The sequence below is a fragment of the Anas platyrhynchos genome, chromosome 4 (genome assembly GCF_047663525.1).
Source record: "Anas platyrhynchos isolate ZD024472 breed Pekin duck chromosome 4, IASCAAS_PekinDuck_T2T, whole genome shotgun sequence".
NCBI lineage: Eukaryota > Metazoa > Chordata > Aves > Anseriformes > Anatidae > Anas > Anas platyrhynchos.
Window position 1 is genome coordinate 7989795 of NC_092590.1, and position 13808 is coordinate 8003602.

Below are 13808 nucleotides of genomic sequence, written 5' to 3' on the forward strand. Positions count from 1 at the left end.
TGCACACATGTACCCGGAGCTTTCCGGTATAGTATACTTACCTGTAATTTTTTAGAATACGGCAGGCTTCAGACTTTGCACCCTGGCAAATTGAAATGTAGCCTTCCAGAGCAGGTGCTTTGATTTGTTGCCACACACAGATGCTCAGCTGAGAATCAGCAAAATTAATTAGTACTGAAACAGGGCAGAAGCATCTTTCCTCTGGATCTGCACTAAGGCTGATCAGCAGGACTTTTGCTGCAGAGTACCCTGTGTATTTGCAAAAAATAGCCACACAACCAGCCAGTCTCTCCTGCACGTTGCTTCTGCCTGGGTGGGAGGGATATAGGCAGGCAAAATGGTGTGTGCAAGGAGCTGCTTGGCCACACTACAAGCGCATGTAAATGCAGCTTTTATATTACAGGGGTGCCCACCCAAATAAACACAATATTTTCTAATCTCAGTAAAAATTAAAACATGCACATGTGGGCAGGAGCCTGGCTGCAAATCCAAGCCTGCTAACCCCACCTGGCTGAGGCTGTGCGTAGTACCAGAACTGTTAGTGAGCAGCCCACACAGAGACAATGAATACCATATGCTGCACTGTTCTATAAAATTTAATAAATTTGCCTACACTTAAAAAAAAAAAAGAAAGAAAAAGAAAAACAACACCACAAAAGTGTTGCAAACAGTGCAACCCTTATATTGATTTTACATTAGATTGGATAATTCTCCTATTTCTTAAATTCTGAATTTATCATTTCTTCTGTCAGTGGCGCTAAGCTCTTCCAATAGCAGGCACGTTTCTTCAACAATACTATACATTTGAATTTTATGCTTTATCCATGGTATCAGGTAGAAGTACATCACATTATACATGTTAATTGTTCTGAGAAATCATAAGAAACCAGATCCTTTCTTCTACATGAAAACTGGTAATGGAATACATAGTTAAGTGTGCAGGAATGGATTTCTACATCAGGCTGTACACAGCACAAAGCATTTCTGCAGCCCAGAGTGTGCTGTAAAACACGGAGGAGTTGAACTGGGGCATATGCTGTCTTCCTTCATCTGGATGATCATTCCCATTCAAAATTAATGACATAAAGCAGAATTCAAACTTACAGGAGTTTGTTTCCAATATTATAATCTATCCCCATCAGTATAAGTTGCTCCCTTGGAGGACGCTATTCAGGGACCAGTGCAAAGGGCAATGTTGTGAATGTGAACTCCTTCCCTGGGTGATTTATATGAGCAGGGAAAGACCACATTAAGTATCTTCCAGCCTTACATATATCAAGGACCATGATTCCATATTTATTTCAGTAACTGACAAAGTTCCCACTGTATTGAGTTTTCTTCAGCAGCCTCTCGGGGTTTCTTCTTTTTTCTTTTTTTCTTGTATATTTTTCTGATCTTTATACAACCCCAAGTTTATGTACGGGCTTAATCAGCAGGGCTATTTATTCAATGTCATATACAGGTATTGCATATATGGTGTTCTCTGGTTTTGTTGTTGTTAATTATGACTATTATTGACTATCTAATGACTATCAGACATTATTGATTAATTTAGTTAATTTAGCACTGTTGTTTCAATTAATGTCTTGGACAATCAGGGAATAATATTTCAATTCCATTTTGCCTTTTGCAGGGTGAACCAGGATCCCCAGGAGTTCCAGGAGTTGATGGGGAGCAGGTAAACTACCTAGAGTGGTTCATGTGAGCAACCATGGCATATTTCAGGGGATTGTTTCTTTGATCCCAAATTGTAGCTTAGATTACATAATCTTATGATCATTATCATGTTGCTGCATAACCTGTGGTCGCCTAATGGTTGTGTTGCTACATATTAATAACAAAGTCCAACTCACAACATGATTTATCCCGCTTGTTAGGATCAAAACTAGTATTCTATCAATGTATCTGTTTTTACAAATAATGTGCTGAATAAATATGTATTTTAGGGTCCTAAAGGATCAAAAGGAGATATGGGTGAACCTGGAATGCCTGGAGAAAAGGGAGGAATTGGACTTCCTGGCTTGCCAGTGAGTGAAAAAAAATAATAATAATTTTGGCTAACATACTTGTATTTTGAATCTCTTCCACTATCATGAACTTAAAACAGTGCTGACAAATTGCAAATTAGGAGAGAAGGCACAGGGAAGGAAAATTCCGAGATTGTTCTGCATCTATCCTAGGAGGAGGTGTAACATTTTCAGAAATTCTTTCTATTTATGGTCAAAAAAATACTGCTCTGGAAAGACAGAAATTAGTTGGCATGCTGATCAGATTTGCATCTCTCTTTTAATATTTGTAATATATAAGACAACTTGGACAAATGTAGATTTGGTAAAGTTTGGGTGAAAGGAGCTGTTTTGAATACTTGTCAGGATGAATTTCAGATGAATTGTCAGGAATTTTAAATTGAGGAGAGAGAGAAAATACATAAATATTCATAAGCTGTATTATTCCTCTATGTACATATATACAAATGAAATTTCTCATTAAAAATAAAAACAGTTCCAAAAACATATCCATCATTAGTACAATATATCATGAATTGAGTGCAACTGAAGGACTTCTCAAAAATACCTTGCCACAACTGATAGCTACTACTATAAAAGCATACCTTTACATTTGTTAACAGTTATTACTGGAGACATCAAAACTGGAAGCAACAACAACAAGCAAAACACAACTATACGTGTGTTGTAGTATTATTTCCATAAAATTAAGATTTTATTAAACAAATTATCATTTCTATATGGGTTACTAATAAGATTAAAACTGTTTATAAATGCTGTTTTTTTAAATGGTTTTGTAGGGAGCCAATGGTATGAAAGGTGAAAAAGGAGATGCTGGTTTGCCTGGTGCCCAAGGCCCTTCAGTAAGTCTCAGTGTATTGTTGCAGTGGACATAATAGTCCAGAAATGGTTCTCTAGCCTTTAAATCTGAATAACTTTTCATATTCAAGGCTGATGTTTCCTGATATTCTTGACGGTTCCCGTGCTTGAAATTTCAGAATATTTTTGTTTGTTATGTAGAGTCCCTGCTCTTTTCAAAATAAAAGGACTTCTGGTCATAGAGCTAAACAGGGTTTAAGAAAGATTTAGTTCTTTTCAGTTCTATTCCCTCATCATAAACAATAGTCCTGCTCAGTTCAGTGAATGCCTCCTGGTTCTGTAATCAAAGATAAATGCTTTGCAGGATAAGAAAAAGAGATATATCTACTAAAACCAAAAACCAAATCTGTCTCAACACCTTTTATTCTGTGGACCTAAGAATGTCCAGTGAGAACTAGACTAGACTGGCTTCAGTGATGTCAGGAGGAATGTGACATGCAACCCAAGATAAAAACTTTCTTGATATCACTGTCCACAGGATCAAATCGTTAGAGGGGGAAGTTCTGATCTTGCAGATATCTGTGCCTAATTTTCTGCACACTTCCTGCATAATTTTCTGTATAATTTTAATGGAATTAATACACCTGTTAAAATGTGTTGTTGTTCTGTGCTTGTCCACTTGTGAGTAACTTTATTCACATATGTAAATTTTCCAGGACCAGCTATCTTGATTTTCAAAGCATTGTAAAGGCATTTAAAACAAACAACAAACAAATTAAAACAATACCTTTGTGATATGAATGAGTAACATTAGCAGAGCACAGTAAGTTAACTACCTTGTCTATGGTGACATGCACTGAGTATTTGGAAACATAGCTCTGAGGAATGAAAGAGGTTACCCTCCGTCATCAAAATACACTGGGAACCCTGAATCTCCTCAGTGTCTGAGTCTCCTTCTCTGAAATGAAAAATAATCTGTTACAAATTAAATCGCTAACTCATTCACCCTGTTCTGCTTGATTTCTCTCAAAAGAAGGCCTTCCATTTTCAGGAGACTTCACTGACAGTAGAACTATCAGTGACACTCTGTCTTACCTTTGAAAGCTTCTTTTGTCGTAACTATTATTGCAAGCAGTTTGTGGAGCAGAGGGGCTGAGCATCAGACTGGAGACCTGTTTTAGCATCCCTCCTTCCACCTTGCAGGTTATGATAACAGCCCTTTGGGGTTAAACCCAGGGAGAGAGGTGATACTGAACTATAAGCGTCATCATGAAATTCTCTGCCATGGATTTGTTAGGAATACAGAAAAACAGCACAAAATATGCATGCACTAAATGCTGAGCAACCTGATTACCTATTTTAATGACTTCAGGGAATTCTTGGAACAAGTGGGCTAAATGGAATAAAAGGAGAGACAAAGGGCAGTCTTGAAAATGTGCCAAACCCTAGCCTGAATTGTTTAGTAACTTTTTTCCGTTCATCGTTATCTGAGAGGAATAAACTCACACATCATCTGCTTCCGCTCCCGTAGATTATGTAGTATAGAGACAGCTAAGGAGCACATATCATAAAATATAAAAAGTTCAGGTATGTCTGCTCAATAGTGATTTGGAGATGGTTTTTCCCCGTGGTGTTCTGAAGTTTATTTTAAAGCCTAGGAGCAAGAATCAGGAGACAGGCGTCTTGCCATATGGCACAGGCCGTTCTACACTTCAGGTACCCTGTCTTTCAAATCAAAATAATTCCCATTCCTAAAACCCTTTCTAGATATGCTATCATGCACTGTTGCATTGCTGTGTTTCTAAGTGCTTGCCAATGGAAGAAGGATCAGCCTGAGTTTTGGTATTTGTGGGGGAGTTCTTTACTGTGCGTGATTTAATATCGTTGTTTATCTGTAGATCATAGGACCACCTGGACCACCAGGGCCACATGGTCCTCCAGGCCCCATGGTAAGTCTGGGAGGAAGAGAGGGGCTGGGAAGGGTTTAAACGCTTAAGTAGGCATTAAAATGCCTACTTAAGAAGTGCATTGAGAGTATACGACCATTAGAGAGGGACCTAATTTAGGACCTTTTCTACATGTCTTAAAGTTCTTATGAAATGGAGAAACAAATTGCACCTGCCTATGCTGGTGTAAACATGCTAGTGGTCTGGTTTATTCTCTAAATCGGGTGTTTACAGTGGCTTTATTGGCAGCTGCGTTTCATTTGCAAGGACAAAAATACAGATGCAATTTGCACCCATATAGAGAAGTAAACTCTTAAAAACTTGTGGTGTGTTTTTGTAATTGAACATGGTATCTTTATTTTCAGGGACCTCATGGTCTGCCTGGCCCAAAGGTAAATTAATGGCTGTCTTGAATAGACGTGCTCTTGATGTCTGTGAAGTGCTGTGCTTTGTTCTTTAATGCATGCAGCAATGTTTTGTCTGATGTCTCATTTAATAAATGTTTCTGATATTCTTAAACCTTAAAGCAGAGTTTAATATTGACAGATAGCTTAAAAGATTTTAAATTTTCTGTGATTTCTTCTTGTTAGTATTTCTTCTGAACATTGGCTGAAATCTGATTCTCTTATGGGTAGCTGTGGTGCGACACTAAAGTATTTAGTTTCCCATTTGTGGGCAAGTTACCATTCCAATTGCAACTGGAGTTACTTTTGAATGGAGAAGTGTGATGTTCACTCAGGAAATGAAGTCAGATAAACCCTTCTTCCTTTATGATCTCTTGCCTGTCCTTCTTCTTCCAGTATGAAAACTGTCTTTCATGCCATGTACTTTTCTGACCAGTTCCTTCACGCATTACACAAGTTTCCTGCCACAATCTCATATGTGTATCTTCTTGTTTTCCAATCTTGAATCCCTGATTGGGCAGGTTTTCAATAATATTTGAATGTTTTATACAGCATAGTACATGAAGATACATTGTGAGGACTCTCTAAGCATTCATTAGAGCTAGTGTTGCTATCGAACATGATCATTTTAATCATTATGGCTCCCTAATCACATGCACATTCCCCCAAAAAATAAGAAGAGGAGGGTTTTTTCATTTAGTTTTTAGTGTGTTCTTTTTTAAGGTGTGAGACAGAAAATCTTCACAGGCTTGACTCGTTATGAGACTATTTGTATTACCTTGGCGCAAGAAGCTGGAGTCATAAATCATTTTTTGAAGTCAGATCTGTTCCACGAAACCTGCCTTACCTCAGGTTTTTGGCCTGACACCGAGGCTTTTCTGAGATTTCTCACGTCTGTTTCCAAACTTTCGGCATTTTCAGTGCTACTGCTCTGAAAGTCACATTGAGTCAAATGGAAGAAGAATGAAGAAACAGCTACCTAGGGTGCAAAGGCAGCAGATGTCTGGAGTTACTTAAGGCAGCAGACTAGATTCTATTCTGAATTTTATTTTAAATGTATATGATATAATGTAACATAATACATCAAAGGGAAGCCAAGGAACAAGTCCATGGGGAGCAGCCCGTATGAAAAATGCACATATTTCTGTTTCCCAAAAGAGGCAGGCATGGTCAATACCCTTTTTGACTGGACGGCCGTCATGCTGGCATAGTTTTTTGTGATGTGAGAATGATTTATTAGTAATCACATGCCCACCATTATCCTCTTACTAATGTTTAATGTAATAGCCTATGCATAATTTAACAATCACAACAAGACAAGTGACATTTCTTATGTTGATTAAACCTCTCTGTATGAACACAGAAACTATAGACCTTGAAAATAGGTTCATGTTGTATAACGTATACCGCTGCTTTTAATTTGTTCTGTTTAATTATATATGCTTAAAGGTTTAAAATATCTTTATAAGAGATTTTGCTGCAAATTCCAGTTTGCCACAAGGAATAATATAGCTTCCTTACAAAACATACTTTTCAGGAGATCCCACTGTAAAGCCTTAAGTTTTGAGGCTTGCTTTTCAGAAAGTTTTCTTTCAGTTTGAATTAGCTGTATGGGGTGGGCTGTGGGATTTGAGGAAATTCTGCAAAACCCTGAAATTCACACTTAATTCAAATTACCTACAAATAGTGATAATTCTTAGGAAAAGAATCAAAAGATTCTGTTACTCATAAGTTTCTGGTAGATATTTTTCACAGAGACTTGAAATCTCCAGCAGATACCTCCCAAGTATCTTTGCCCAAGACTGTAGCTGTATGTAGATTGCCAGCAGGCCAAGAATTTTGAATTTTTGTCCTTTTTTAAACTGGAATTTGCAGCTGTTTCTGAGACTGGCTTCTTCTATCCCACTTAAACACCCATTATAGCACCAAAAAATTGGCATTTATACTTTTACGTTTAGGGTGAACCAGGGTTAAATGGTCTTAAAGGATTGAAAGGTGAACCAGGTCAAAAGGGTGACAGAGGGCCCCTTGGTCTTCCAGTAAGTAAAAAACCCCAAACCTATTCAACCTCAGTACAAGTCACAAACTTCTCTTTCTATTTTCAATGAACAACTCTGGTTTACTCAAGAGCACACATACCATTATAGAGCAGAGCATCAGTCTTGTTTTGTTCTACTCAGAATCTGTGCAGTTGTCTGAAGTAACGTCCTGTAACACCCAGTGCTGTCAGGCTTGTTACGTGTCAGTTGAAAGTGTTCAGTGTCATAAGGATGCCATCAACCCCATTACATTAATCATTTTGTTATTTAAGTGTTGTATGGTGTTTGCGTTGAATAGCGAATCTTCGCATCTTCCCCACATCTTCAGTTATTATTCATCTGCGCTTCTGCAGAAAAAAAAAATGGAGAGTTCTAACTGAGCAAAGTTAAAAATTGGCTTAGGGAGTTATTTATTTTTCTTCACCCCTAATTCATTAGGGGTGCTGGATTCTTCCTTTTGCCTTGTTTTTGGAATTGAAGGTCCTAAAAAATAACATTTTATTTTTCATGGAAATGTTATGGTTCTTAAAATTTAGGTTGACAAAAAGAGAAAATAATTTTGTGCTTACTTTGTGTATACGAAAGCACTCTACAAAAAAAAAAAAAAAAAAAAAAAAAAAAAAATGGAAAGTGCTCATTTCTAATTTTTTAAACATGATGATTGCAGCATGTGATCACATTGATAGTCGTAAAATGGAGGGAAGAGATTTAGTAGACCCAAAGAGACCAAAACCCCTCTGATGGATATTTTCAAGAATTATGTACAGGACCTCTGGACAAGGTGAAAATTCTCACTGAATCTGACAAAACTGACTATTTTTCAAGTTGTCGGTTCCAGCTATGGAAAGAGGGAACTTTGGAGATCTGATCCAAAGAAAATTTGAAAAGTCAGATCCCTCAAAAATTGCTAAGACAAGTGTTTGGGCTCTTCCAGAAGTGTTTGTTTTAACTTGGAGAAAAATGCTCCTTTACTTTTTCAACTTATACAGACCTTATCATACTCTTCCTTACTTTTCCTAAATGTCACTTTATGGAGCAAAGTCAAAATGTTTGATTTTTCTAAAAGTGGCTCATCTTCACCATTAGTGAACTATGTCTCTTTTTTCTTTTCTCATTTTTTTTAAAATTAATTTTATTATTCTTTTTTTCCGGCCCAGCTTTATTCCCTATTCCTCAGCTATCCAAATAGTTTTGGCCCCCTTAGTCCCAGCACTGTTGCCCTCACTGCTGGGATAGCCGAGCAGATCCTTCACACCTGTTATTCGCATAAAATCCACCAGAGGTCCTCCCGTCCCCAAGGATGCTGATGTCAGTAGCCCTCCGAGCCGGCTGCTGCCCACTCGCCTGCCCTAGGCTGAGCTCTGAGCTGGGAGAGCATTGGGAAAACAGGAAACCTGCTTCTCTCCCGGGCTCCTGGAAATGAATGAGCCCATTGTAGTCAGGGTCCAGACTCTGTTAGCTGCATAATGCACTATTCTTGCACTTAAATACTTCCTATCACTGTTAACATACGTTTTTCTTTGTGCAGCAGAGTATGCAGTATTGTCATTATTTACAAATTGGAAAGTAAGCAAGTAAATTACAAAGTAAATATTTGCGTGTTAAGGCTCAAAAACACCCTAGCATCTGGTGTTTGTAGCATTTGTGTAGCCTCACGCTTATTCTGGTCAATTGTACCGTGATGGGAAGGCAAGGGCAGGTCAGTGATGTTGCACTGTCAGAACAGATTCAGGCTCTTGATGTTTTATGTAATTTTTTAACTAACATGCTGTAGTAATGTGATACCCATTCCAGAACCCTGTCACAACTTGTACTGTACGTTTGAATTATGTTTATTCATCAGCACCACTTACTAATCTCACGTTCTTGTCATCCGTGTTATACCCATCATCCATGCTTCCACCTAACCACACAGGGAGCATCTGGCTTAGACGGAAAGCCAGGACCCCGGGTGAGTCCCTCGTCTTTCTGTGTCACTCTTCGTTACCGAGTCCGTGTGCTTTCCAGCCGGCCACACTCTCCCAAGGCACGGAGGAATGAAGGCCAAACGTCACAGGCATTTTCCATGCCGGATCAGAGGGGGCTTCAAGCAGACTCTTGGGGCGATGTGTGGGGGAAGGAGAATGCAAGTACCTGCAGAAAGAGCTCTGAATCTTACAAAGCCAGTTTGGTTTTCATTTTTCATTGGAGAACTGCTTCAAAGCCTGTGCTGGTTGGGGTGCTTATTTTCCTGAGTAGGGTCAGGGATTTGTTTTACACAGCAAAACATATTTGTTTTATGCTAATATGGAATCAGCAAAATGGATGCAGATGTGCTGGGGTCCCACCACAGGCATTCTTATATATAAAATAAATGTTAAATTATATGTTTCTTATCATGATAAAGGAGTGGATAAAGTGAAAAAAGGATAGAGTTACGTATCCAAAGGTTTCTGTAAATCTGCCATTGATCACTGCAACGGGCATATCCACCTTGTAGGTGGACATTTCAATTTACAAAATCAGTGCTTAATAATAAATATTGTTTGAACTTTCATATTCTACTGGCTAAATTTCTTTCAATAAATTTAAACTCTTTGTCTGACTTCCATTAATAGTCAAATCCAACTAGAAAATAGATGGGTTACCATCTAACATAAGAGCTTACAAGGTAGCGTTTTGAAAGCCAAATGGACTTGTATGCCCAGGTCCCAGCACAATTCAGTCTGCATTTTCGACTGGTGCAGGCTGATTCCATGTTAGTTCTTGGCTAGAAGACAGCTATTAAAACTAAAGACATGTGAGAACAGGACTTCTCTCTTACCTCTTGGTTTCCTTTCACAGGGTGTAGATGGCCCAGTTGGTCCCCATGGCCCTGCAGGTCCTAAAGGAGATAGAGTAAGTATAATCTCTGCGGGCTTTTCTTTACGAAGAACGTGCCACAAGAGTAAAATATCATACGGCTACTTATAGTGTGCCTAGATGTTACTAAACAGAACAGTTTCATCATAGAAAGATCAACCCAGAACTGTAAATGCATTCAAGCTACGTGCACATTTATCCATTTAAGCATTGATTTTATAGCTCATTAGCTTCAGAAGAACTTGCATTTTGTGATTACTAATTGGTAAGAAGCTTACAGGACTTTTAAGTTTACAGTGCTATGCAGATCATAGGTTTGTTTTTTGTTTTTTTAAATTTCATCAATTAGCATAGATAATTTGAGAGAACAAACTGGAAGATAGTGTGATCTGTGATATATATATACATGAAATTGTTAAAACCAAAACCAAAAACCAACCAAACAAAAAACCCTGAGTATTCCTGAGGTATTTGCACTTATATTTTCTATCTTGAAAATAATTTTTAGCCTCTATAAACATTTTTTTTTTTAAGCATGGAAGTTAGGAACCCTCCTCTAATTTGAAATATTCACAGTAAATTTTCTTCAATTGAAATAGGATAGAGTCCTTAATCTTCAACTATGAGGCTGTCATCTTTAACAATACTGCCATGAACTTGCACAACAAAAAAAGATGATACCTTATACTAACTAAAACTTCCAAGGATTTCCCAGCCCAGACTCATGTCTCTTTGAATTTCTGAGTTTAACAAAACAGCTGTGCTAAAACAACTTCAGACTTGATGCACTGGGGACACAGCCATATGGCTCCGGTCCAGTTAACATTAGCAGCAGTAAAATAAAGATATACGTGACGTGAGCATTCATTTCTATAGAGCTGTTTGTTGAAAAATAAATACAAGACATGCAATGCAGTCCAAAATAGGAACAGTGGCCTGTAGTTAACACTCAGGCTAGTTCATGGTTAGTCTAAAGGACTAGGGCTTTATTTTTTCTTATTTTTTTTTTTTTTCCCTCCCCACCCCCTCCCCCCCCCTTTTTTTTTTTCCTAGGGGATTACAGATTCAAGTTTTTCTTTTTTTCCACTAGGACATAACTTTTTTTCTATCAACTCTGTGGTAAGATGGCTGAACACCATATTCAGTATTTCAGAAAATACTTGAGATGAAATACGCATATAGAAGTATACAGAAATACTGTGCATCTTGTTCTTGCATTATGAGCTTTCATTGTGAAGGATGTTCCTGTTTCTGGTTGAAATTCCTTTAAAAAAACATGCACTATCATATGTACTATACTATTCTTCTTGTATTCTTGTATTGAGAATAACTATAATTGTTCTTCCTTATGAAGTATCCAAGGTCATAATCAGTCATACTGCTGGATCTAGAATCAGCCTCATTATAGCTGTTGAAAAGTTGTATTTAGAAAGGAGCTTAGAGCTGCTGAGATGTAAATCAGTTCAATAATTCTATATACGCAAAGGGACAGATTTACAAAAACACAGAAACTAAGGTGTGGAAGAGATTCCTGAGCACCCACCATTTTCTGTGCAGCTGAATGAATGATGGGAGGAAGTTCACAAGAAAGATGGAAGAATTTTTTTCCGAGCAGTCAACTACCTTGATTATTGCTATAATTGTTTATTTAATAATTTCATACTGCTTGGGAAGAGGAGTTTTTTCACAGAATAGTTATCTAACAGTTGCCTGGGGTTGGTATGTGTCTTGTTACATAAATAGCAAATCATATATTCTTAATAGAGTCTTACAATTGCATTTGCAACCGTTGAGCTTGTTTATGTGAAAGCAGGGGGAGAATGTTTTTGCCTGTAGATCTCAGACTTTACCTTTTAATTAAAAGCTGTGCACAATGCCACCGCTCTGTCGCTGGACTGGATCATATTTTGTCCATGCTGATAAGAAAAACCTTGGACCAATATTAACCTAGAAGGGCACTAATGAATCCAAAGGTGAAATATAACCACATTGTATCCAAAATAAAACTGCATTCTTAAGGCCACATTATTTAAAATTTGGAAAGACAATCTCACTTTAGGAGAATACTTGTAAAATGCTGGTCACTGTACATGTATGTCTCTTTAAAAGTTGAGGAAAAGAAAGTATAATTAAACTAAAACCTAATGATTTCCTCAGTAGAAACCATGGTTTCATTGTTGCATAGGCAGCATTTGTGGCAATGTTGAATTATTCATCTTAGGTAGAACAGACCTGTACAGAGTAGGGATTCTTGGTTTCTTTCAAATATCTCTTTTTAATTAAAATAGAAAACATCAGTCAGTCCTTTATGCAAAACTTATTTAAATGGTGAAAAACTGGACTATGGAAATAGTGAATGTCACTAGAAGATAGGAAACCATGGATTTTAGAACAAATGTCCTCACTGTATGAGCTTAGCCGTGCAATTTTCTCTCTCAGCCTTGAACTGTTCATTGATTATTAAAAGCAAACACAGGATTTAACATTTCATTAAGGCTGATACTGCTGAACATTTCAATACTCTACGTGTTTGTGTATTTCTCTTGGTAGAAATAAAAATGGTGGTGAACAGTTTGAATTGTTATCACATATTTTAGACCAGTGTCTTTCAGCCCTTAAGAAACTTTTCAGCTACTGAAAAATTGGGAAATATCATTTTCCTAGGTGCTTAGACAGCTTTTACTGAGGCCATCTTCATTAGATGAAGGAGTTGATTGTAATAGGTCTCAGGGTTTGGCTTTGTAGCTGTTCATCTCATTTGTATATTGCCCTGGGAGAAAGTAAAGAACATTGGTAAACAGACAAACCTCTTGAACTGCAACCAGTGAAAGGGGACGTGTAAAACTGAAGGGTACTGACAGGCAGAATGTGTATCCAACTTCCTGTCAGGCTATAAGAAGCTGAAAGAGACAAAATTAATGTAATACTAATTTTGGGGAACACCTGCCTGGATGGAGAATACCTGTTTTTGAGTTTGCTTTTAGCTCTCGGACATATAGCCTATGCAAGGTCATCACTGCACAAGTTCTGCACTGGGAGGAAGAATGCATTCTTCTTAATTTGGTTAAAATGTTTGTCACCATGATAACGGCATGAAATCTCCATCAGTCATGACGGAGACACCAGTTATGCAGTTTTATTCCTGCAAACCATATTCACCCATGACTCAAGAGACTGAACTGAAATAGGAAGCAAAACACAGGCCTATGGTTTCTGTTCTTTGGGCATTGATGAATTCTCTCAGAAAAGATCTTAAAACCTTTTTCTGAACTTTGCAAATATCCATTTCCCTGAAGGAAATACTTTATTCTGAGTGCTAAGGGCAGTATTCCTATGACAATTCATCAATCTTCTATAATCCATAAACATTCAGGACCTCATCTGATATTCCAGACACGTTTCAGCATGTGCTTTGGATTGGAGGCAAAAACTGTGAGATACAGTTCTCTGAATGTACTCTTACGTAACAGATGAGATTATTTCCCTAGACTGATATGCTAGGCATTCAGTATTTTTATGTCTACCATATGTTTAGCAGTGTTATAGGCCTGCCTTGTGAGGACTTTGTACAGTCATCTTTGCTGTTTAAGACTGAAAAAAAGACACTTAACTAGTCTTGACGTGTTTCAAGTATCAATCAAAGGATTTTGTAGCTGTTATATACATAGGTCAGCACATTAGTTTCTTCTCAGCAGAAAGTTTTACAGCTGCAAAGGAACTTACTGTTTTGTAAATCAGCTGCTACTTCCCCAT

At 37.7% G+C, this 13808-nt stretch overlaps 1 protein-coding gene and 1 long non-coding RNA gene across 11 annotated transcripts in view; one reads left to right on the forward strand and one right to left on the reverse strand.

Moving 5' to 3' along the window:
* The window catches only part of COL25A1 (collagen type XXV alpha 1 chain), a 300658-nt gene that overhangs the window by 272639 nt on the left and 14211 nt on the right, over window positions 1-13808 (forward strand). For 9 of the 10 annotated variants that reach the window (XM_072036929.1, XM_072036928.1, XM_072036923.1 and 6 more), the window contains 8 exons: window positions 1634-1678; window positions 1947-2027; window positions 2807-2869; window positions 4724-4774; window positions 5137-5163; window positions 7134-7214; window positions 9130-9165; window positions 10038-10091. In XM_072036929.1, the coding sequence (XP_071893030.1) occupies window positions 1634-1678; window positions 1947-2027; window positions 2807-2869; window positions 4724-4774; window positions 5137-5163; window positions 7134-7214; window positions 9130-9165; window positions 10038-10091 (438 nt within the window). The remainder of the gene's footprint in view (window positions 1-1633; window positions 1679-1946; window positions 2028-2806; window positions 2870-4723; window positions 4775-5136; window positions 5164-7133; window positions 7215-9129; window positions 9166-10037; window positions 10092-13808) is intronic. The other variant, XM_027457462.3, reaches the window with a different exon arrangement.
* LOC140002396 (uncharacterized) lies at window positions 9031-10349 on the reverse strand. Its single transcript, XR_011808810.1, has 2 exons — window positions 10018-10349; window positions 9031-9347 (listed from the first exon to the last, which is right to left on the reverse strand). It is a non-coding gene; the product is annotated as an uncharacterized lncRNA (long non-coding RNA).